Here is a 26,340-nt window from a genome sequence, read left to right as displayed (position 1 = left end):
GAGAAATGGAAATAAAAACAAAAATAAACAAATGGGACCTAATGAAACTTAAAAGCTTTTGCACAGCAAAGGAGACCATAAACAAGACCAAAAGACAACCCTCAGAGTGGGAGAAAATATTTGCAAATGAAGCAACTGACAAAGGGTTAATCTCCAAAATTTACAAGCAGCTCATGCAGCTCAATATAAAAAAAACAAACAACCCAGTCCAAAAATGGGCAGAAGACCTACACAGACATTTCTCCAAAGAAGATATACAGGTTGCCAACAAACACATGAAAGGATGCTCAACATCACTAATCATTAGAGAAATGCAAATCAAAACTACAATGAGGTATCGCCTCATACCGGTCAGAATGGCCATCATCAAACAATCTAGAAACAATAAATGCTGGAGCGGGTGTGGAGAAAAGGGAACCCTCTTGCACTGCTGGTGGGAATGTAAATTGATAACAGCCACTAGGGAGAACAGTATGGAGGTTCCTTAAAAAACTACAAATAGAACTACCATATGATCCAGCAATCCCTCTCCTGGGCATATACCCTGAGAAAACCATAATTCAAAAAGAGTCATGTACCACAATGTTCATTGCATCTCTATTTACAATAGCCAGGACATGGAAGCAACCTAAGTGTCCATCAACAGATGAATGCATAAAGAAGATGTGGCACATATATACAATGGAATACTACTCAGCCATAAAAAGAAACAAAATTAAGTTATTTGTAGTGAGGTGGATAGACCTTGAGTCTGTCATACAGAGTGAAGTAAGTCAGAAAGAGAAAAACAAGTACCGTATGCTAACACATATATATGGAATCTAAAAAAAAAAAAAAAGAAAATGTTTCTGAAGAACCTAGGGGCAGGACAGGAATAAAGACGCAGATGTAGAGAATGGACTTGAGGACACAGGGAGTGGAAAGGGTAAGCTGGGATGAAGTGAGAGAGTGGCATGGACATATATACACTACCAAACGTGAAATAGATAGCTAGTGGGAAGCTGCTGCATACATAGCACAGGGAGATGAGCTTTGTGACCACCTAGAGGGGTGGGATAGGGAGGGTGGGAGGGAGACGCAAGAGGGAGGAGATATGGGGATATATGTATACGTATAGCTGATTCACTTTGTTATACAGCAGAAACTAACACACCATTGTAAAGCAATTATATTCCAATAAAGATGTTAAAACAAAAAATAAGTGTTATTTGTAGTAGATCTGTTATTGCAAAAAGAATTAGAAGAAATAAAAGCACCATTTACTTTAATAAGTGGGTCTAATATTTTATGCTGAAGTGTTATTTTTTTAATTGCAAAGCAAATCACATACTGACTTCTCTACAGTATCGTTATCAGATTGTATTCTGGTACGTACATAACCATATAATTTGACTCTGAATTGTGGATGGGTGTGAGTTGGATATAGAGTTTTCTGGTATAGGCAAAATAATCTTATTAATTTAGTGATCTATACTTTTCTGCTTATATAATCCTTGGCAAATAATCACAATAAACTACTGCTTAGATGGAGTATATACTTACAATAATTTCTGTGACTTTTGGAAGTATCTTAAATGTTGTTAAAATGAAGGAATTTCTGAGTTCGTTCAAGTTCCAAAAACGTTTTATTTCATTCTTAAGAATGAATAAAACTGGACTGCTTATTCATCCCTATTTAATTTTTTTTTTTTTTTTTTTTTTGAGGTACGTGGGCCTCTCACTGTTGTGGCCTCTTCCGTTGCGGAGCACAGGCTCCCGACGCGCAGGCTCAGGAGCCATGGCTCACGGGCCCAGCCGCTCCGCGGCATGTGGGATCTTCCCGGACCGGGGCACGAACCCCCGTCCCCTGCATCGGCGGGCGGACCCTCAACCACTGCGCCACCAGGGAAGCCCAATATTTTGTTTTAAATGGAGGATTCAGTAAAGAAAATTCAGCTTGGGTCAAACTGGAGAATTTATTGCTTTGAGCACAGATAAGGAGTTCTCTGAAAGTCTAGCTTGTTTTCTCTGAGTGCTTCAACAATTTAAGCCTTAATAAAGCTTAAACTTTATTTAAGTTTATAGGCTTAAATAACAATAAGCTGTTAGCAACTTTATTGGATAAAGTTAATGTACTCTTGAAAATAAGTGAGGTTCAGCTGACTGACCTCTACTTGAGCTTACTTTAACCTGTAGCCTTTTTTTCCCTTTTTTGCCTTAATCACAATATTTATCAAATAATTTCCTTTTACTAATTATTTTCTTAGTTTTTATCTTTGACTTTATGAATGTATTAAGAAAAGTGATGCATAATATTTCCGTTGTGCATTATATAAGTATTTAAAAGAAAAAGAGCCAGTGTTTTTCTGAATACAAAAATAAAGAACTTAAAGGTGTGTATTACTAAAAAGCAATTTTAAATTTAAATTTAGTTACGTTTGAGAACCTAAAATTATTAAATGTACTTATTTGAGAATGTAAATAAATGAAAGTCAGAATTTCAGTAGTTTGGAACTATAATTACACAGATCATTCATTTATACATACTATGTCTAAAAGGAGGATCCCATATCTTATGGAATATAAATTATTTTATTTTTAATAAGTAGGCATTAGTATAGCCATTTTATTCAACTCTATGTGATTTAATTGTATAACTATCTTGCTTTTTTTGATTATTAATATTTCTTGAAATGAAATACATGTTTAAGACATATATAGTATTCTTAATAATAATTCAGGATCAGAGTCTTTCTTGGGTAATGTCAAAATTTGAACCAGACATAGTTTAGTAGTTTTAGAATTTAATAGAGACTTTTGGAATTTGAAGCAGCACAGGGAGAATAGAAGAAAGTTGATGCAGAGGAGTGATATAGGAATAGCAATTCGTTCTATAATTAAATTTAACCCAAAGAGAATTGAGGGATCCAGATGATTTATGATAGTGAAAATGTCTCTTATTTCCCTTATTTCATCCTTATTCATTGCTGTTGTGATTAAATCAGGAAGTTAAGGAAAGGGCAAGACACTCAGGTTAATCACTTCTGTAGTGGAAACTTGAGTCTAATACTGTGGATAAAAGTTTTTAATAAAAACCTCAACAATAGTTTTAAGTTATTTGGAGGCATAGTGCCTTATTATAATTTCTTCAGTATAATACTCTCCCTGGACACCTTCATATGTTTATTTATGTGCCTTATTTTTATAACTGGGCTTTCACTCCTTGAGATCAAAGACAGTGTCATATCTGTGACACAGCAGTGGCTTACTTATAGTCCCTAAAATAAATTATTTAAATGAAAATACCTCAAGAGACAGCCAGCCCAAAACGTAATCAGTCCCAAGTGATTGTGAAATTATAATCTATTGTTTAGTATGTGTAAATGTAAAATGGTATTTCCATGGAATGTGCAAAGAGAAGTGAAAGTCGCATGGAGACCAAAAAAAGTGATACTGAATACCAAGAATTTGCCAGAACATTTTCCTTGATATGACATTTTTGATGGGCTAGCACAAACATGGTTTCTAAAGCATGAGTAGATTTACAACAGTTTCACACTTTACAGGTGTTGATAATAATGCCAGGAGAATATTCTCTTCAGCTCAGCTCATTCACAGTCAGAGCATGAGCAAATGTCTATGCAGGAACTATCACTGTAACTTCAGTTGTTTATTGTAATCTATCATTCTGTGGAGGAATAATCTATAAAAGAGTGTTAGGAACTTAAGTTCTACCACTATGCAAAAATTCTTAGCAGAAGCAAAACTATAAAAAAGAAAAAATCTCCACAGCCAATAAGATTCCTAGGCTATATCAACACAATGGCCAAAAACAAACAAGCAAACAAAAATTTAGAGTTTATTTCAATAAATGAATCAAAATGACGGTATTATGTAACTACAGTTACAGTTAATCTTGTTTCTGAGCAATCTGAACATTCTAGATTTACAATTTAAAAGCACTTAGCCAACCATTCTCATATGGAAATAGATTTTTAGTTTGAACATATGGAATTTCCATGGGAAAAGGCACAATATCAAATTACTTTGAGGTTGCAGTTAATATATTAGTATTAATATCTTTGTTAATCTTTCAAAATATTTCATGTAAGAGATTACCACTAATTTCTGAATCTTAAAAAGCAAAGTCACATTTATTTTAATAAATGCCTAAAATCCATATTCAAAACCTTAGAGCTTGGGACTTCCCTGGTGGCACAGTGGTTAAGAATCCGCCTGCCAATGCAGGGCACACGAGTTCGAGCCCTGGTCCGGGAAGATCCCCTATGCCGCGGAGCAACTAAGCCCGTGCACCACAACTATTAAGCTTGTTCTTTAGAGCCCGCGAGCCACAACTACTGAGCCCACGTGCCTCAACTACTGAAGCCCACGCGCCTAGAGCCCTTGCTCCACAGCAAGAGAAGCCACCGCAATGAGAAGCCCGCGCAGTGCAACGAAGAGCCCGCTTGCCGCAACTAGAGAAAAGCCCGCGCACAGCAATGAAGACCCAATGCAGCCAAAAAATAAAATAAATAAATTTATATAAAAAAATAATAACCAGCCCATATTTAAAAAAAAAACAAACCTTAGAGCTCAACGTGTTTCATAATTCAGATATTTGGGGATTTAAGAAAAGTAATAGGTGCTTATATGTGTATTTCATAGCATCTTCATGGGGGTCTGAGGTAGCTCGTTACTTAAACACATTAATATATCTCCAGTAATACATAGGGATAGTCATGCTAAGTAGAATAAAGAATAAAGTTTGTAAATAGCATCATATTATTTAGGTGAAATTTTGCTGATGATTGACGTTATGACAATCTTACGAGAAAGCTTTTTCCAGAGCTTTTTGGATTTTGGAATTATAAAGTATCATAGGCATACATCTAAAATAATTTCCCCTGAAGTTTTAAAAATCTGTAGGATATATGTACGAGTATGTGTGCCCATGTATGTGTTTTCTCCCTCTCTCACATTCACACACACACACACACACACACACACACCCCTATGGATGAGGGAATAGTTTTATTGGAAGACGGCCAAGCTCATTTGATTATGTGTTGTCTCTGGCTGCTTTTGCCCTACAATGGCAAGAGTGGAGTAGTTGTGACAGAAATTTATTATTGTCCCCTGGCCCCCATCCCCAAAGCCTACGTATTTTATCTGAGCCTTTACAAAAATGTATGCTGACCCCTAATGTATATGATACATCCAGAGATTTCAGTTTTATTCCTATTCTGAGGACAGTAAGACTGCCATAATTTTGTGATAACCTAGTTTTTAAGTGAACTAAAGTAAATCAATGAATGAATGAACTCTCACTGTTTCTGCAGTATTTTGAAGGTGTTTTTTTTAAATTTTTCAATTAAAAATTGTAATCTAAATACAAAAATAAGCTGTAATGGTTTAATTACATTTAAAAAAGCTTTTTTTTAGTAAATGAGCTTAATGTTATTTTAGTTTCTTGAAGATAACATTACAGTTGTTTTCATTTGTAGTGCAGTTTTAAATCAAACTCTCTGAAACATATAGGCAAATCTTAAAATGTCCAATCAAAATAGTATGTAATACTACTGTTATACAGAGTGAAATAAGTCAGAAAGAGAAAAACAAATACCGTATGCTAACACATACTAAAAAAAAAAAAAAAAAGGTCAGAAGAACCTAGGGGCAAGACGGGAATAAAGATGTAGACCTACTAGAGAATGGACTTGAGGACATGGGGATGGGGAAGGGTAAGCAGGGACAAAGTGAGAGAGTGGCATGGACATATATACACTACCAAACGTAAAATAGAGAGCTAGTGGGAAGCAGCCGCATATCACAGGGAGATCAGCTCGGTGCTTTGTGACCACCTAGAGGGGTGGGATAGGGAGGGTGGGAGGGAGGGAGATGCAAGAGGGAAGAGATACAGGGACTTGTGTATAACTGATTCACTCTGTTATAAAGCAGAAACTAACACACCATTGTAAAGCAATTATACTCCAATAAGATGTTAAAAATAAAAACAATAGTAATACTACCTAGTCACATTAATATTAGTTGTAGCAGTAACAGTGAAAATTCAAACCATTATTATTTCAAAGGATGTTTATTTAATATTGGTTTTTTGGTTTGGTTTTGGTTTTTCAGTTTTAAGTTAGAAAGCCACAGTTTGCTAATTGTTACGTTTTTGACCTTAATAAGTTTAGATGACTTAAATGGTAACACTGAAAGTAATTTTTTTTTTTTTTTTTTTTTTTTTGCGGTACGTGGGCCTCTCACTGCTGTGGCCTCTCCCGTCGTGGAGCACAGGCTCCAGACCCGCAGGCCCAGCGGCCATGGCTCACAGTCCCAGCCGCTCCGCGGCATGTGGGATCCTCCCGGACCGGGGCACGAACCCATGTCCCCTGCATCGGCAGGCGGACTCTCAACCACTGTACCACCAGGGAAGCCCTGAAAGTAATTTTTTACTGTCAGGAGAATATCACAGTGATGAAACAGAAAAATAAATTTCATGTTTCAGGTTAAAAAGTAAAAGAAAGGTAAAAAACATAGGAAATTGATATGTGGATAAAGATGTGTAAGCATTGCAGAAGTCACAAGAGATATACACTTTATAGTTATACGCTGTATCTCAGAATGCCGCATAACACAATGTGAAAGCTATACAGAGCAGAGAATTTCAAAAAAACTGCCAGCTGCACACCACTGAAACTAAAGCAAGTGAAGGGTAATGAGCATGCAAACTTTCTTTCAAGGTCTGTAGTTCTTATTCAACATTTATTATTAAAATGAAGCTATTTCAACTATTTCAGTGCCATTAATGTGTACTAATTTTGGAATTTAAAAAAGTTAAAATCCTTAGAAAGTTATTTAAAAACTAAATTGTCCTGGGCATACTTGATATTTAAAATTCAAATTATCAGAATAGTCATGTCTATTGATGGAAATTAAATTAGCATATTTTATTGTGAGGAGAAATAGAAAAACTAGATCTTAAAACTGTACTGGTGCTTGCTTCGGCAGCACATATACTAAAATTGGAACCATACAGAGAAGATTAGCATGGCCCCTGTGCAAGGATGATATGCAAATTCGTGAAGCGTTCCATATTTTTTTGTTATAAAGCAGAAACCAACACACCATTGTAAAGCAATTATACTCCAATAAAGATGTTAAAAAAAACAAAACTGTACTGGTAAGATTACTACCGGTAGTTTGCTAGTGGGACTCATAATAACTCCACAGTTTTTTCCAGCGCCATGTGATCTGTGCGATTTATTTATATCAGGTTTGTCAGGGTTATAGCATCCATACCTAAAAAACAAATAACCTTAAATATCAAAATTATTTTTTTTTGCCTATATTCTTTTTTTTTTTTTTTTGTGGTATGCGGGCCTCTCACTGCTGTGGCCTCTCCCGTTGTGGAGCACAGGCTCCGGACGCGCAGGCCCAGCAGCCATGGCTCACGGGCCCAGCCGCTCCGCGGCATACGGGATCCTCCCAGACCGGGGCACGAACCCGTATCCCCTGCATCGGCAGGCGGACTCTCAACCACCGCGCCACCAGGGAGGCCCCACCTATATTCTTAATTTTGTCTGGGATGAAACTCACTTTCTTTCTGCAAACCTGCTCCTTCATTTATGTTCCTTTCTCACTTAAAGGTTTTATCATTCACACTTTGCTCCTTTACCCTGTCCTTTAATGTCATATTCAGTTATCCAGAGTATTTTATTGTCTTTTTCAAACTGTCCCTGCTTGCATTGCTGCCGCCTTCAGCTCAGGTTTTCATCATCTTGACTAGACAGTTCCTATTCCACTGACAGAAAGCGATCTTCTCAAAATAGATCGAATTCTGTCTGCCCCTGCTTAAAATCCTTCAGTGGCTTCCTGTTGCCAGTAGGAATAGGATGCCATAGATGGCTCTCTTTCCTCTCTTCCTCCATCTTCATTTCACCTCCTTCCATCCTCTGCACTCCACAGTGTAGCATCCCAATTCCATTTTACTAGCAGTGTCATGCTTCTTTATACCTCTGATGTTTCTCTGTCACCTCGGATGACTTTCCTTTTTTTCCTTTTTTTGCCTAGATAGGGTTAGCATCATCCAACTTAGATTGTCATACTCCCTATAAATTCTCCTCAGCAGAGCTGCTCACTACCCTTTCTGTGTGTCTAACAGTCTGTACTCTCTGTACCCTTCCTAGGATTCTGTGTCAGGATTATTTGTTTATATAAACTCCCACTTTCCTCACTTCTTTTTAAACTTAGCACCTGGCATGGTATCTGGCACATAAGACACAAGTTCAATAAATGCTTTTTATTACTCAGCCATAAAAAGAAATGAAATTGAGTTATTTGTAGTGAGGTGGATGGACCTGGAGTCTGTCATACAGAGTGAAGTAAGTCAGAAAGAGAAAAACAAATACCGTATGCTAACACATATATATGGAATCTAAGGGGGAAAAAAAGGTCATGAAGAGCCTAGGGGTAGGACGGGAATAAAGACACGGACCTACTAGAGAATGGACTTGAGGATATGGGGAGGGGGAAGGGTAAGCTGTGACGAAGTGAGAGAGTGGCATGGACATATATACACTACCAAACGTAGGGTGGATAGCTAGTGGGAAGTAGCCGCATGGCACAGGGAGATCAGCTAGATGGTTTGTGACCACCTAGAGGGGTGGGATAGGGAGGGTGGGAGGGAGGGAGACACAAGAGGGAAGAGATACGGGAACATATGTAAATGTATAACTGATTCACTTTGTTGTAAAGCAGAAACTAACACACCATTGTAAAGCAATTATACTCCAATATAGATGTTAAAAAAATAAATAAATAAAAGTAAATGCTTTTTGAATGAATTGCGCTCTTGTTCTTAAAAAAATACTCTTACTTTTCCTTAAAATCTTTTTTCTTCATCAACATATTTATTTGTATAAATATATATCAACTATATATTTCCTCAGTTAGTGATGGTTTTTAATTCATTTAATTAAAGTTTATTGAGAATATACTCAGCACTGCCCTAGTCATAGATGGGTATGCTCTCCTCTTTTGGAAGAGGGCCCTTTGCTGAAAGAAAACTTGATGTTCCTTAGAAGATGCATCCCACCTGTAAGTATGATTCCTCGCTTGTAACTGTAACACTTCATACGCTTCACCTCCCACCATAAGGGGCATCCTGCTAGAGATGGAGTTTTTCTACACTATTTTTAAGTGTCTTAATTTGATCTTCTAATTCTACAGATGCATGAAGCCAGACCCACACATTGAATCAAATGTTTCTGGCGGCTGTGTATTAAAACAGCATCACAATACCTTTCAGTATTTCTTTTATTAAAGAAAGATAGTTTTATCCCAAAGGTCAAATTTTTAACCTAACGTTCATTTTACAATTTAGTGGGATTTGCTGAGGTTTTGTTGTTGTTGTTGGTTGGTTTGTTTTATTGGCAAAGGACTGTAGTTCTGAAAGTAGACACTGACTTTTTTACCCTTAGTAAGTGTAAACCCCAAAAAACTGCCAGTGATTTATTTGGATGGCGGTTTACTCATCTGTACCCAGTATGTGTTTGCTGCCTGGATCTGGACCACCTCAAATTTGTCTACCTAATTCAGCTTCTCATAATACTTGTATCTTGGCCAGTCAGACAACATTGAACGTTTCAGCATAGTTCATGGTATATTCAAAAGCTTGTACTAGACAGTTTCCTCACCCCTGGAGCACCTCCTATATATTCAAGCTTCTTCCTCTCACATGTTGACTATCTACACTCCATGGGTTCAATTTATACTGGTAAGGTAGTATGGTCCACAGTATTGGACTAGTATTTCTAGTCAGAATATTTATTCTGGTGAATATATATTTCCTGGTGAAAGTGTTCTGTTAATTGGCCAACACTTCTAACTAGATTTTTGCTGGAGGGGCACATTTGTATAGCTTCTGTAGGGGATACTTCTTAATTGACAAGGTAAAAAAAGTCATCATGGGGGCTTCTCTGGTGGCGCAGTGGTTGAGAGTACGCCTGCTGATGCGGGAGATACAGGTTCGTGCCCCGGTCCGGGAGGGTCCCACGTGCCGTGGGGCGGCTGGGCCCGTGGGCCATGGCCGCTGGGCCTGCGCGTCCGGAGCCTGTGCTCCGCAACGGGAGAGGCCACAACAGTGAGAGGCCCGCCTACCGCAAAAAAAAAAAAGTCATCATGGAATAGGGATGCCATAACTGATCCTAGCGTCATTTCTCCCATTGTATAACTTACTCTATATTCTTCCTCTTAACTTTCAAAAACGTGTAATTTTCTTTCTTTCCATCTTTATCTATCTTTGAATTTTACAGTAGCACTCCAGTCCCACTTTCACACACACCCTATATTCTAGTCAACCAGTCGCCCAAGCTACAAAGGTCTTTTCAGGGTTTTTTCGTCCCCTGCTCCCTCTGTACTTTCTGCTTAAGCTTTTGGTCCCCATGTCTGACCAACATATGCTACCTTCTCCAAGAAAACTGTCAAAATCACCCAAGTTGGAATTAACCATTATGACCTTCCTCATCGTCACATGTTGCCATCCTGTTAGTGTCAAGTTATTTAAGTAGTGCTGCAGCAAACACGAAATGGCCGTTCAAGTTAAATGACTTGAATTCAGGTCCCAGTTCCACCACTTACTGTATGAAACATCTTGGGCTAGTCACTGAATCCCTGCATTTTTTTCTCTCTCACATGAGGTGAAAATAACTAGTTCAAAGAGTTGTTAAGAGAATCCAATGAGACAGCATATATAAAAGTGATTTGTGGGCTTCCCTGGTGGCGCAGTGGTTGAGAGTCCGCCTGCCGATGCAGGGGACATGGGTTCGTGCCCCGGTCCGGGAAGATCCCACATGCCGCGGAGCGGCTGGGCCCATGAGCCATGGCCACTGAGCCTGCGCGTCTGGAGCCTGTGCTCCACAACGGGAGAGGCCACAGCGGCGAGAGGCCCACGTACGGCAAAAAAAAAAAAGAAAAAAAAAGTGATTTGTAAATGATAAAGCTCTATGTAGGTCTTCCCTGGTGGCACAGTGGTTAAGAATCTGCCTGCCAGTGCAGGGGATACAGGTCTGAGCCCTGGTCCGGGAAGATCCCACGTGCCACAGAGTAACAAAGCCCATGTGCCACAACTGCTGAGCCTGCGCTCTAGAGCCCATGAGCCACAACTACCGAGCCCTCATGCCACAACTACAGAGGCCCGCAAGCCGCAACTACTAAAGCCCACATGCCTAGAGCCCGTGCTCCGCAACAAGAGAAGCCACCGCAATGAGAAGCCCGCACACCGCAACGAAGAGTAGCCCCTGCTCACCGCAACTAGAGAAAGCCCGCGCGCAGCAACGAAGACCAGTGCAGCCAAAGCTCTATGTAAATGTTAGATAATCTTAGATTGGAATTAAAAGATGGAGCCCTTGGGAAGGTGTAGATAATGTCTTATTGATCTCCTGAGTGCTAACACTATCCTTTACCCTTATAAGGAGATATCAAATGAGTTGGTTTGATTATGAATTTCTTGCCAGATGCAAAAAGGAAAAAAACTCAACCTGTTTGAGACATACAATTTTAAATATTTGCCTTATGCATGTATAGCCTGAGTATTTATAGCATCGCTAGATAAATTTGGCTTTCTTGAGCTTATGGTTAAAGTTATACCAAACCACGTTTATTACTTGCACCTTAAATTTTCAAATATAGGTGCTTTTTTATTTAGAGAATGTGCAAGGATAGTGTCATCAGACAATGCTTGTATTTTCAGTAGCGCTATTAAATGTCTCAAAATCTCTAGATATCTTCAGTATCTCTTATATCTCTAATAAAAAATCTATTTGGGGCCTCCCTGGTGGCGCGGTGGTTGAGAGTCCGCCTGCTGATGCAGGGGATACGGGTTCGTGCCCCGGTCTGGGAGGATCCCATGTGCCGCGGAGCGGCTGGGCCCGTGAGCCATGGCCGCTGAGCCTGCGCGTCCGGAGCCTGTGCTCCGCAGCGGGAGAGGCCACAACAGTGAGAGGCCCGCGTACCGCAAAAAAAAAAAAAAAAAAAAAAAAAAAAAAAAAAATCTATTTGTTTCAGTAATACTTTTGTTAACACTTAGAAATAGTTCCAACCAAAATGATTATATAATTTTTGAAGGGTGATAAGTCTTCCAAAATTGCCTCTGCTTGTGTTCTCATTGTCAAATTTAGGTTTTGCTTTTTTGTTTTGTTTCGTATTGTTATTTTGAGTAGTATCCATTATCATTCTGTTCATTCTAATTACATCACATTAGTAAAGGTGCAAGGGTCTATTGAGTTGAAATCACAATGGCCTTTTTCAAAGTACCTAGAGTGCTGTTTGCAAACTGCAGTTTTGCTATCCTGTCATTTTGTTCTCATTTCCTTTGAACAAAGCATTGATGGAGCATTTGTTTATGTTTTTCTTATGATGGAATGATAGTATGTGTTTGGAAAAAGCATGAATATTCTTGTTACACAGCAGTTTTTTAGAAGTTCATTTAAAATTAGTCTGTGAGAAATGAATGTAATTGCATGTTTTCCCTAATTTGTACAAGTTATGTATTTCAAAACTCTAGTACACAGAATATGTGGTGAAAAATTCTTTATATAATCATTCATCATATAGCCTTGTAGTCTAATCATTCTTTATACAGCCTTACAGTCTAAAATCTAAATTGATATGGAGTACAAATTTTATTTATGATCCTTTTGCTATACATAGTCCTTTGGCCTTTTACTTAGTTTTTCTTTGTCAGAATTTCAAGTGGTTGAGTAGCCAACAGGTGATAAATGTCCCATTAATCTTTCTGACTCTCTAGCTCCTGAGCATGAGAATTGCTGATCACTTGCAACAATTGTCTCTTAAATGAGCTTTTCACATCTGCCTCTTATTTCATTAGTTAACTGTCTGCCCAAAGATCTGATAAAATGGAATCCTAGTGCCTTTTTACAATTTGTTCTGTAGGTCTGTACGTTAAGGATAGAGTTGTTAGCAGAATGGGCACAAAAGGGTATTTATCCACTACCTACAATAAATATACATGCTAGTGTCTGGAAGACATTTGAGACTCTTTATTGAAATCACCTTAAGAAGAAAAAAAATAACTGGTTTCGCTTTAGTTTGCCATTTAGCAACAACTAATGTAAGATCATGGCATTTCTTACTATACAATGCTTTTACTGATTATATTTGTCTTCATATAAAAAGAAAAAAATTAGTCTATTAATTTAATTTAAAAAACAGTTAGTTAAAAACTTAAAAAAATATATTTTAAATTAGCAGACATCATGATGAATATACTCTCCTCCTACCAGAGATTGTTATTAATCCTTGGTTACATCTTTCTCTATATGTTGGCACTTTAAAAATACTAACAATCATGATCTGCCTTCTTATTATGTTATACAGCAGTCATCTTTTTAATTGAAAAAAGTCTTGATGAATAATCAACATTTAAACTGTTTTTAAGAAGAATATTTTCTTACCTGTAGAATTGTAATAATAATAGTACGTCACAGAATATAAATGAGAATTAAATGAGTTCTTGTACATTAACACAATACCCAGCACATAATAAGTGATCAATGCGTAGTAGCCATTATTACATATGTATTAATACACTTAATTCTTTTTTCTTCTGATGTCTATTCAGAGACTTTGGAAGTAGAACAATGGAATATTTTACAAGTATTGCATAATATGTTAATTGTATGTGAAATTCATTTTTCAATATTTTAAAATTCATTGAACAGTTGACAAGCTGTGGGTAATTACCTGTTTGTAAATTATTTTAATTTTGTTTTTTGGAAGAAAATTTAGGCAGGTCTTCAATGATTACTGTTCTGCGCTCCAGGAGACAATCACATAGCAAATGTCATTGGAATAAAAAGAGTTCTAACTAGCTTATCAGTTTTGATAGCTACCCCACCTTGTTTAAATATAAGAAATGCCTTGACCAAATAAATAACCCAAGCCTGAGGTCAATTTCTTTAGTATTTTTCACATCTTCTTGAATATCTGAATATTTTGAAATTAATGCTATAAAAATATGTTAATGAATGTTTCCATTCATTTCATTTTAGGAATTTTATTTTAAAGAAAGATTTTATAAGTTAAACCTATATAATGAATTAACTTAGAATGATGATTTCTACCATTGTAATTTCATTTTGTTTTAACCTTTCTTTCTTGTAGGCCTTGTTTGTATGAAGTCCAGCACATCTGTGGTTGAGCTTGTTATGCTGCTTTGTTCTCAGGTACGAAATCTCAATCACTTGATTACATTAAACTACATGAGGATTGTTTTATGTCACTAACAAAAGAATGTATGTGAATATATATGTATATGTTTATATATTTTAAAAATTTCTATTATTTCATAGATGAAGGAAATAAATTACATAGAGATGTATATTTATGTAGATGATCTTACCATGCAAATATTGATTTAGTCTCCGTTTCCCTTCCCTCCCTTTAGCTGTCTTATTATTTCCCACCTACCTAGCCTTCTGTTGTTCCCTATTTTTTAATCTCTGCAAATATATGTATATATAATTTGTTATAGATTTTTTGATATCCATCTTTACACCCCATCCTTTAAAAATGATACAGTATTATTTATAATTTTGATGTTCATTGTTAATTACATGGTTTCTTTTTCACTGTTGTAGATAATGAAAACTAGAGGTTTTTTTGTTGCAGTAGCCAAAGTATAAAATATAGCTTATTAGTGAGGGGCTTTTGATACGATACCTTGCTGCTTTCCCTTTTTTAATGTAATTTGTATATTTAAATGTAAATTCTAAAAATCTACTTATACTATTTATCTTTAATAATCTTATAATTGTTGGGTGTTTTTTTTAAGCAATTATGAGAAAATTATACGTAACATTTTTCTGATAACTAAAATAGGGACCTAATGGTCTTTCTTCTTGCCAGCTCTCCCAAGTCTCCTAGTGATCCCGATTTTCACATAAGTATTAAATATTTTGTAATATGAGAATAAAAAGACCTTATGTGTGTTTGTAATAAGTAGTTATTACATTATCTCTAATTTCCTCAGTAGCAAGGAAAATACATCTATACTGTTTCTAGTTACTGACCTGAGGTCTGGCTAAAACCACAACTAACTTCCAAATAAACAACAATATGGCTTCAATTGATCCTTTAAAGCATCAGCAAAAACAAAAGAACCAAAAACTTACCTAGTAATTTTCAGTCTCCAGGTTTACTTTCTTCAAGAATATATTCATAGGGACATCATTAGGTCCATTTTCCCCTTTTCATCCAGAAAGAATATTAATAAGGAAGAAGTTAAAGAAAACAGCATCCCTGGCAAGAGTACATCTGCAGGGCATTTGAAAATTGTTACCTAATGCCAGAGTCCTGAGTTCAAGAGACATTCTGTGAGATCTGTCTGGACCTTGTAGGTTCTTGACAATGCGCATTTAAAAAAACATGGTTTTATGGGGAAAATATAGTGTAAAATTTCTTCTTCCTTAGCTCTTGGTTTCACTGCAGTTCAGAGAAATAAAGAAGAATGTAGCATTAGGGTCTAGTGTCTTTGATGGCCTCATCATCTAATCATAGGTTTAACATTACTCATTTGCTGGCTCCAGGAATTCCTGCCATTAAGGGCCCTAGAGATGAAACTTTGCCTCAGATATTGATTGAAAGGAAGAGTGAGAAATTTAAGCTGTCTATGCAGTGCACTTTCAGTGTTTCAGCAAAGCAATATTATAAACATGTCTCTCAATTTGATCTTTACGTTAAATGTTTAAAATAATTCAGTGTGCTTTAAATATTTAAGTGGTTAATTGATTAAATATACCTCATTTAAGTGACTTAAAAATGTACTTGTTTACTGAAAAAAGCTCCAGTTGTTTTATTTTCTATTAAACTGAAACTTTGCTTTCCACAAAAATGTTTTTAAAAAATAAACAAATGAGTAATCCTCCTTCGATGCAATTCAGGTGGGAGGAGTTTACTATTCTAGTTTACAATTAGCTTATAAAAGCATCTTTTGAAGATCATTCATTGTTCAACAGATGTATAAAACCTTGGTTTTTGAGGACACACACAAAATGGACATGTCAAAGTTTCTTAAAATAATCTGCTATTTTCTCTACTATTCAACTTCATGATGATTTATACTGTAACCCATTAGCCAGGCCACACAGCAGCAGCAGGCTTCTGACAAAGAGTAATAATACAGTTGCTGACGCTGCGGATGTTGCTTGGTGCAGCAGCACTGCCAGTGCCGAGTTCTCTTCTACAGGCCTAACATATCCTTTTGACAGTGGAGTTGGATCCCTGTAGAATTAGCATAGTTCTGTAAGCTATCTTTGTGCCAAGGCACAGGAAATCCTGAGGAATCTTTAAAGCTGCAGAGTTTTGAGTTTTCTTCTGTTTTACAGTCAGCCCTTTGCAGGTATTGATAGCTCAATGTTATGATGATGAGCAGTTACTAGGACTCATAAAAGAGCTGAAAATCTGAATGAGTTACTATCTTGATGAACTGCATGTATATGTTTTTCCCACAGTGGGAAATACAGCTAAGATATTATCCACACTGTGATTTAATTATTGGTTAAAATAAGTTTTCAATGCAAATGAAATTTTCTGGTTTATTTATTTGCTTAGAATATGCTTTTTTCCCCCTAAATTTGGATAGAACATGAAAGGATAACATTTTATTTGGATAAAAAAGGTAGCTAAGGGCTGAAAATGGAAAGGAAAATGCAACATTTCTCGCAGCATTAGTTTTTCTTTCATTAGATGCTTTTATTTTTATGCTTTTGATTTCGGAAATTTCATGTTAACTACTACATATTATTAAGGATATCAGCTTCTCTTTCCTTATTATCTGAGCTCCTGAATAAACTTACTATTGCCAGTGGTTTGTGTGCAAAATATGGTCTAAATTTACATGAGATCATATTACAAGTGTCTGAAGGTACTTGTCAAGGATAATTCAGTTCATATGGACAGTCTTTTAAACTCTAAGGGACATGCCATCCAGTCTACCCCCCAGTGGAATTTTAGGTCTCTGTGGAAAACACATTTTAAGTTTTAAGATGCTATTAGCATTATCATTATATTACATTAATTGTTCCATAGATACACAAAACATTTTTTACCATATATGGATATTTGTCTTTTTCCTGTAGATCTTAGGACATAAAGAATTAACTATTCTTCTTTCCTTTCAATTTGTATTTAAAGTGCACTTAGTAATACCTTTTTAAAAAATTGGGAGTAAAATGAACTGGAGTAAAATAGTTAATATGTAGTGCTTTGAAAAATCACTGCTTAATCAGTGAATAGTTTCCTTGAGTTCTTCAGTATCTCACAGGTCTGCTATTGTCCTCTATCAACTTTTTTTTTTTTTTTTAAGTTTTACAATCAGATGTGGTTGAGGTGCTTTTCATTAGTCTATATGTGCACCTAATTTTTCCATTACATTATTCTGAGTGTATTGTGTTCTTTGATGAAGAGCAGATTTAGTTTTCAAGTAAACTTTTTAAGGTACTATAATAGTTTCTAATTATTTCCAGATTTTTTTTAGGAAGTCTCCATCAGAGGTACTCCAGGAAAAATTGAGTGATGTTATCCCGTAGGATTTCTTTACGTTTTCATAAGTAAAGCTTAGCAGATGTCACTTGCATTTTTCTGTGCCTTATCTGTCAATAAAAAATGTTTTATAAATTGAGAAACTTTTATGTAAAAAAAATAATGTCTCTCAGTATTTAAGTACTTTCTGACTTAAAGCACTGATTAAGCAAATGTATGCTTAATGTATCATTTTTATTCTCAATAAAAACCCAAAAATGTATAAGTAACATAAAGTAGAAGTCAGCCTTGCAAGTCTCTTTAGGATCTGTGTATGAAGTTACTAACATGAATTATTTTGTGGTTTTGTTTGCCTTTATTCTTTTTTAAATACTTCATATACTTAAATAAAAAGGGTTCTAGTGACTTCACTGATGTGATCAAGACCATATAACCCAGGACCTCTAAACACAGCACTTACAAAAGTACCACAACTGAAGAACAATCTTCCTTTTTTAAAATGATTTAGCCTTTGAACTTCTAAATTTTTCATTTTTTCTCCAATTTGATACAGTTTAGTCAGATGTTGCAAAGATAAAGGCATACTTTTCTTTTAATTATATTAAACCTAAGATTGAGGTACAAAGACATAGATAAGATGAATATAGAGGCCTACTAAAGAATATTTATTCATAAGTACTCAATATTTAAAGAATTTTTGGTGCTTAAAATAGGAAGATTATAAATTTAAGAAAACTACAGATGAACTACATTTTTCAAGCATCTTTGGAAATATGAAATCCTAATTATCATGGTGAAATTATGTCACATTTAATTATTTAGTGACTACCTTTTTATTTTAGCATTGTAATCTTTACTAAAAATTTATTGATTTATTCTTCTATTTCTTAGAGTCTAGTGTTATCCATGAAACTTTCCTGTTTATGTAGCTGAATTTGAAATCAAGGAAGAATAAAAAGTTGTGGCATGATATTTTAAATTGAATATAATCAAGTGCTAACTATATGTGGTTCAGAAAATTGATCCTGTGAGCTAAAAATAAGATTTTTATGGAAGGCTTTAATAAGATGGACTAAAGATGGACCCCTTGAAGTTAATAGACCTTCTACACGGCCTAAGCAGAGAAGGAGATGCAGTCTAAGCAAAGATCTGGCGAGAAATGAACCTGTTACTTACTCAGACCAGTGGCCAGCCTCATTTGGAGTGCATCAGAAATTAAGTAGCTAGACAGTATGTGTATCTGGGTTTATTTGTGGTATAGGGAATTACCCATTTCCAGGCAGTATACCTCGAGAATATTTTCTCATATAAAATATTATAGTATGTTGATAGCCTAGAATTGAGATTGATAAGAAATTTCTAACTTGCAAATAGTGTTCAGTAGTTCATGATACCCATACGAGATATAACACTTTCATCCTTGTATAATGATTAGTTCATATCCAACCTGAATTATAAACAGAGAAGGAAAATGATGGATGAACGAAAGTTCTGAGTTCACCTGTGTGAAAATAGTAAAATATAAGAGAAACGACAGTCCTTTTCTCATGTTTGAATTCTCATAATGGTACCAAAATTGGGACAAAAAGAAATTGGTAAGATAATTACCAATTTCTGCAGGTTAATCTTTAAGAGTGTTATAGTTTCTGTGGCACAGGAGAAGGAATGTAGTATATTCTGAGGTAAACAGATTTCTCTGAATACTGACAGACCACCTCCCTAGACTAAAGCCCCTTTCCACATTTGGCTGCAATGTCCAGCCCTTTCCTGTCTTCTGAGTTATTTTGATTTTTTGTTTTCCCTCTATTTTTATTTTTCTATGTTCACATAATATAAATTCTTCAGGCACATTACAACAACTTTGAAAAATAGTGAAAACAACGGTATATATTTCATTGTCCTACCACTTGTATATTCCCTCGCTTTTTGGTGGATTTTTTTCTCTTTAATCCTACATATTTCAACATTCTTTATTTTATAGTAAGTTATATATAATATCTTATAATCGGTAATTTTCTTTGTCCTCTTTTTCTTCCCTTGCACATTTCCTCATGATAATTTTTTTCTGTGGTTTTGTTGTTGTTGTTTAAATAATTATAGACTCACAGGAAGTTGCAGAAATAGTACACAGAGTCCCATGTACCCTTTCCCCAGCCTTCTCCAATAGCACCATCTTATATAAATGTAATACAGTATCAAGAGCAAGAAATTGATATTGGTACAATACTTTTAACTAGAGTACAGACATTATTCAGCTTTCCCTATTCTTTGTGTGCATTCATTTGTGTGTATATAGATCAATGCTATTTCAATCCTTATATTGATATAACCACTACGACTATCAAAATACAAAATACAGAATTATTACTATTACTTCATATCTTCCCAATTATTTCAAACTCTTTTCTTTCATGAAGCTTTTCTGGTTTATTATTATATGATTTTAATCACTCCATCCTTTCCTTCAGCATTTGAAGTGCATGTATCTAGATAGTAAATATAGGTACCTGTTTACATGTTTTAATTGGATGCTCTCATAGGTGATAAAGTATGATTTTCTTTATCCATTACATTGGAGTTTCTTTCAGAGTAAGCATCATGCCAAGTATTTCCTCCTTATCTGAAGCATTTCATTCAACCAATGGAGAAAATAAGTATTGTATAGTCTCATCAGTATATTTATTTAACGATAATTGAGATATTTTTGAATTGTATAATTTTTTAAAGTTATCCGAAAAGAAAGGCTACTTAAGGATGACAAGGCTTTAGAGTCATTCAGGGTCACATTATGAATGTTATTCATTTCAATTATGCTACAGATTTACACCATAACAAAATTCATTTTATGTTTCTGTTGCCTGTGAAGTCTTCCGTTTCTCTCCTCACTGTGTCCTCCACATCTTGCAGTGTCCAGCACTTAGTATAGATATTTATTAATTACTTACTGAGTTAATTCATGAATAAAAGGAGAACACAGTCCCCAAGATGATTTTATTTATTTATTTTTGTTGTGGCAAACCATATATAACATAAAATGTGCCATTTTAGTCACTTTTAAATGTACAATTCAGTGACATTAATTACACTCACAATGTTGTATAACCATCATCATTATTTATTTCCCAGAATTCCAAACCAAAACTCTGCCCCCCCTAGGCAGTAATTCTCCCGATCTCCATTCCCAGACTCTGGTACCTCTAATCCACTTTTTTGTCTCTATGTTTTGTCTGTTCTCTATATAGCATATAAAGGGAGTCAAACAATATTTGTCCTTTTCTATCTGGTTTGTTTTGCTTAACATAATGTTTTCAAGGCTCTTTCATGTTGTAACATGTATCAGAACTGAATACTTTTTTGTGGTTCACCAGTATTTCATTTTATGTACAGTAGCACATTTGGTTTATTCGTTAATCTTTTGATGGACACTGGGTTGTTTCCACCTTCTGAATATTGTGAATAATGCTGCTATTAACATTGGACAACAAATATCTATTTTCAATTCTTTTAGGCTTATACTATCAGGTATAATGTATATAATTGAGTAGAATTGCTGAGTCATTTGGTAATTCTGTGTTTAATTTTTTGAGGAACTGCCAGTTTTCCATAATGTCTGTATCATTTTACATTTCTATGAGGAATGAACAAGGGTTCCGATTTCTCCATATCCTTTCCAACATTTGTTATTTTCTCTCTCCCTCTATTTTTTTTTTGTTGGTTTTAAAATTATAGCCATTCCTAGTGAGCATGCATTGTGGTTTTGATTTGCATTTTCTTAATGACTAATGATGTTGAGCATCTTTTCATATAACTATTCAAGTCCTGTCTCATTTTTCATTGGTTTTTTGTTGTTGTGCTTGAGTTGAAGGTGTTTTCTATTTATTCTGGATATTAAACCCTTATCAAAAATATGATTTGCAAAGATTTTCTTTGATTCTGTGGGTTATTTTCATTTGTTGATAGTGTCTTTTGATGCACAAAAGTTTTAAATTTTAACAATGTCCAGTTTATCTATTTTTGTTATTGTTACCTATGCTTTTGGTATCATGTTTTTGAACCCGTGGCCAAATCCAAGCTCATGGAGATTTCCCCTATGTTTTCTTCTAATAGTTTTATGATTTTAGGCCCTAAATTTAGGCCTTTGATCCATTTTGAGTTAATTTTTATGTATGGTATGAGATAGGAAACCAACTTCATCCTTTTACAAATGGTTATCTGGTTTTCCCAACACCATTTGTTGAAGAGACTATTCTTTTCCCATCAAATGGTCTGGGCACTCTTGTTGAAAAATCAGTTGAGCATAGATGCCTACGATGATTTTTAATATAAAAGTAGTCCCCGCAAATTAAAAGAAAAGCAATTTTAGAATAAGTATTACAAGTTTAAATAAAATTTCCCGTTACCTCATAACTTCACTACCCAGGAGTAATAACAATTAGTCATTTAATGTGTATCCTTTAGAATTATATTTCTACACGTAAGTGCAAAATTATTTTTCTTGTTATTAGTATATTGCAAAAATTGCTGTTATAACAATAGTTTACAAATTATGTTTTCCAGTTGATAGTGTAGAGCAGTGCTGTCCAACCAAAATATAATGTGAGCCACATACAACTTTAAATTTTCTAATAACCACATTTAAGAAGGTAAAAAAGAAATAGGTAAGATTAATTTTAATAGGCCGCTGAGCCTGCGCGTCCGGAGCCTGTGCTCCGCAACGGGAGAGGCCATAACAGTGAGAGGCCCGCGTACCGCAAAAAAAAAAAAAAAAAAAGAATAGTAGAGCTAAAATAAAATCCAATCCCTATTATTTTTTTTAACATGAGTCCACATAAAAGGCTTAACTGCAGATATAATCAGATACCACTCAGAACTCAGGGTCAACGAGAGACTGACACACAGTATATGCTTGATTAAATATTTCTTGCATGAATAAATGAAATAATAAGTTATATTTAAAAAAAGATTAATTTTAATAATGTATTTTATTTAACCTAAATATAATTTCAACATGTATGTAATGAATATAAAAATATTTAGTGGAATATTTTACATTCCTTTTTTGGTTCTAAGCCTTTCAAATCAGGCATATATTTTATACTTAGAACACATATCAGGTCACACTAGCCACATTTCAAGTGCTTGTAATAGCTGCACATGACTAGTAGATGCTGTATTGGTCAGCACAGCTCTTTCTTCCATAGATGAACATCTGTGCTTTTCTTTTTTTAATGTTAATATGGTCTAAAAGTAGAACAGGGTATTCCAGAAGCCCTGAATATTATAGGTCTTCGAGCAAAAATCAACTAATCATGTGTCAAAGATTCTTGCACTGGGTTAAAAAGAACAATTCCTAAGTTTCTCTACAACACTAAAATTCTCATGCTGGCTTATATGCCTATAGCTGCATGATTATTCATGAATAAATGTAAAGTATTTTAATATAACTGCACATAGCTCTGCTTCATGATAATGTTGCACACAAGGTCTTAACATTCAAGATTTAAACTGGAAGTTCCTGCTGTTCTTAAATGGTAGCATAGATAAGTGGCATAGAGTAATTTATTATTTTGCCAAGGCGTGAATTGAGATCATGTGTGCTACGAGTTTGGTATATGAGAGTGTATAAGCCAAGCAAACAATAAAGCATCAACAGCGCAATGCAACATGGTTGCTCCCTATTTATTCTTGAAAATAAGGCAGTTTTCATAATGATTTCTTGCTTCTGTGTAAGCATGGGTGGTAGCCACAAAATATTGGTACTTAATAGGTCTCACAAAATACATCTTGAGAAATATTAAATGTCTATTTTATCTTTAGGTTATCTACGAACGTTTTTTGACAAGCTAAACTTGCATAGTAGTTTAGTAATACCCAGCACTTTTATGATAGTTGTATACAGTTTAGAGCTCTCGATGCTAATGGTATAATTTCCCTTATATTCATATTTTACTGTATCTTATTCTTAAGTTATAAAGTTTTGAGGATCACTCTCTGATACACCTATTCTTAGCTCTAGAAAAATGACATTCAAAGACCATCATCAAGAGTGATACCAACAGTACTATAAACTTAAGATAAAATAGTTGTACATCAGTCATGACTCAAAGACATAGTAAGCTCTTAAGAAATGTATTCTGTTATATAAATGTAAATTATATTTTTCATGATAAATCATATAAATTAGAGAAAGACAGCCATTGTTATTTCATTGATTATAGACAAGTACAGGATTTTGTTTTATTGGTTTCATTTTTGTTGTTGTTTTTTTGTTTTTTCTGGCTGCACTGCAAGGCTTGCAGGACCTTAGTTCCCCAACCAGGGATTGAACCCGGGCCCCGGAAGTGAAAGCGCGGAGTCCTAACCACTGGACTGCCTGGGAATTCCCGGTTTTAAGTTTTAAAAGTTCTTCTTCTTCAAAACTACATTCTAAAAACCCTATTTTAGCTTTTACTGTTTTCCTACCTATGTAGATCTTAAAATATGAAACATTTCCTCTATTTTCTTATTTAATAAAGTTATCATTTCCTTGATTTCTTCTGATCATTTCTAGTAGCAGGTAATAAGGAAGGAGTATCCTCTAGAACACAGTATAAATGTGTTCGTATGTTGTATATATTCATAGTTATAGAAAATGCTCTGTTTAAAAAATATATTGTGAAGCAATCTGAATTATTTTTAATCATAAGTACAAACATAAATATATGTGTATGTGTATATATGTTCATAAGAATATTTGTAATAAAAAAAGTTGTGTTAAATTTATTTATACAATTTAGCCACATACTGAGATCCTGGGAAACCTCACTGTATTTATCTTTATATGATACACCAACTCTTCTTTTAGTAATCAACGTGGTATATTTTCATGTTGTGTAATGATTTTTCTATGGCTGACCTTCATATCGATAATCTCTTTATACTGATCATTGATTATTCATTTCTTATATTCAGTTTTTCCTACAATGCTTTTAGTAAGATGTTCATAAAAATAAGTAATGGAAATGAAAAAAATCATACTTTGAATACTTGCATATTTTTTTCATTAGTTTTATTTTTTGCATACATTGAAAACACTCATTTCTGTTTTTCTCTCTGCATAGTATTTTTTACTTCAGTGCTTGTACTTATTAATTTCTCTAACATTGCACAGAATTTATAAGCATGCCAGTTATAATGAGCATTTGTTATAAAATTTTTTGAGGAATATACCTACTCTTTTAGTGGCAATTAATGATAAGTAGACATGAAGGATATAGAAAGTAAAAAATAATTCTGGAGTTCCAGAAGACTTAATATCTCAATTTAACCTCCCATTTTTACCTTGAAATATTTTCCATATTTTCAAAGAATCTGAGATGGATTAAGTCTCTAAGGACATTAAGTTGGTTTACTTAATTATACACAAAACAAAAGGGAATGAGAAGTGTGCACTGAACTGACAGGGAGGAGGAAAAACCAGTGGGGGGAAAAAATTATGTGCTGGGTCTGATATTTCTACTGGGTTATCTAACTGCCATAAAGTGATTGTGAAGAGAACATAGGGATTTCATTGTCATCCTTCTGGAACCTATTTGTCTTCAAAGTGTTTAGTTTCAAAGGATCTTTAACTTGATATCCAATTCTTTGAAAAAGTCCTTCATCTTGAGGCAATGTTATACATCCATGTAGAAGAGTTAAAAAATTGTGACAAAACTGTCTAAAGACTTGGCAGCTGTCTGCAGGCATCCAAACCCAGTTTAGTATGTTTCCCCATGAAGATAAAAATTTGATGCCCACATTTAATTTACACCTTTTCTTATGGCTGTTCATTTTCTTCAGTAGCGGAGCCAGTGAGTGTGTGTGTGTGTGTGTGTGTGTGTGTGTGTGTGTTTTCTCAAATGGCAGAAGACTTTGGAATGATTTGTAGATAAGATTTTTAAAGATACTTTTTTCCTGTCATTGCCAAGAAATTGACTTTGTTGAAATGACGATAAGTTATATTATTGTCCTTTTGTATACATTCTCATGTATCCATTTGCCTTGTTTTAAGTAATTTCTCTAATTCTACATGTCAGAATTGTTAGGGAGCTAGGACAGTGATTAAAGTTTCCTTTCCCTGTCCATCTATATCCCATTTCTTAACTCTCAATGTAGTTTATGCCTCAGCAACTACAGCAGACATTCAGTTCCTCCTGTGTGCTGTGTACTTTTCTTGTCACAAAGCTTTGCGTATCTCCCCTTTCAATATTATACCTAATTATTCTTTTGAAACTTCTAGAATCAGTTACATAGTAATATGCATTTAAGAAATACTTTTTGAAACGTGCATCAGTGTAAAGGAATATAATAACTGCATAACCTAATTCGTTGCTCATATTTTTTTACATGTTCATTTTAAGGTAACACTTTCAGTCTTACAAAAATATCATTTATGGTTATAAAATACCATGTCAGAGCTGGAAAGGACTATAGTAATGGCCTTAGTTTAGAGATGTAGACACTTCAGTAATTATGATGTAATTATGATGCAATAGTATACTATTTTACAAATGATTAGAAGGAATTTAAATAATTGAACAATTTGAAGAGAAAAGTACACATCACTTCATAATAACTAAATTGCTCCATGCTGGCAAGTTAGGCACGCTGAGGTTTGTGTGTGTGTGCAGTCTTGTTGAGAGGGCGAAGTGACCACAGTCAGTGGTTCTCAGCACTGACTTCACGTCACAATCACTTGGGAAACTTTATAATAATACTGATGTCTGGGCCCTACCTAGCCTTAGAGACTACTCTGATATGACTGGTGCTTTCTAACAA

The 26,340-nt window shown here is 34.9% G+C and overlaps 1 protein-coding gene across 3 annotated transcripts in view; it reads left to right on the top strand.

Moving 5' to 3' along the window:
- The window catches only part of NBEA (neurobeachin), a gene marked incomplete at both ends in the record, with an annotated part of 605,261 nt that overhangs the window by 248,612 nt on the left and 330,309 nt on the right, over positions 1-26,340 (top strand). For all 3 annotated transcript variants that reach the window (XM_079722002.1, XM_079722001.1, XM_079722000.1), the window contains one exon: positions 14,167-14,228. In XM_079722002.1, coding sequence (XP_079578128.1) covers positions 14,167-14,228 — 62 coding nt within the window. The remainder of the gene's footprint in view (positions 1-14,166; positions 14,229-26,340) is intronic.

Source organism: Hyperoodon ampullatus (genome assembly GCF_949752795.1).
Source record: "Hyperoodon ampullatus genome assembly, chromosome: 16".
NCBI classification, from domain to species: Eukaryota; Metazoa; Chordata; class Mammalia; order Artiodactyla; family Ziphiidae; genus Hyperoodon; species Hyperoodon ampullatus.
The sequence above is the reverse complement of the archived record's forward strand: the minus strand, read 5'-3'. Positions and strand labels throughout refer to the sequence as shown.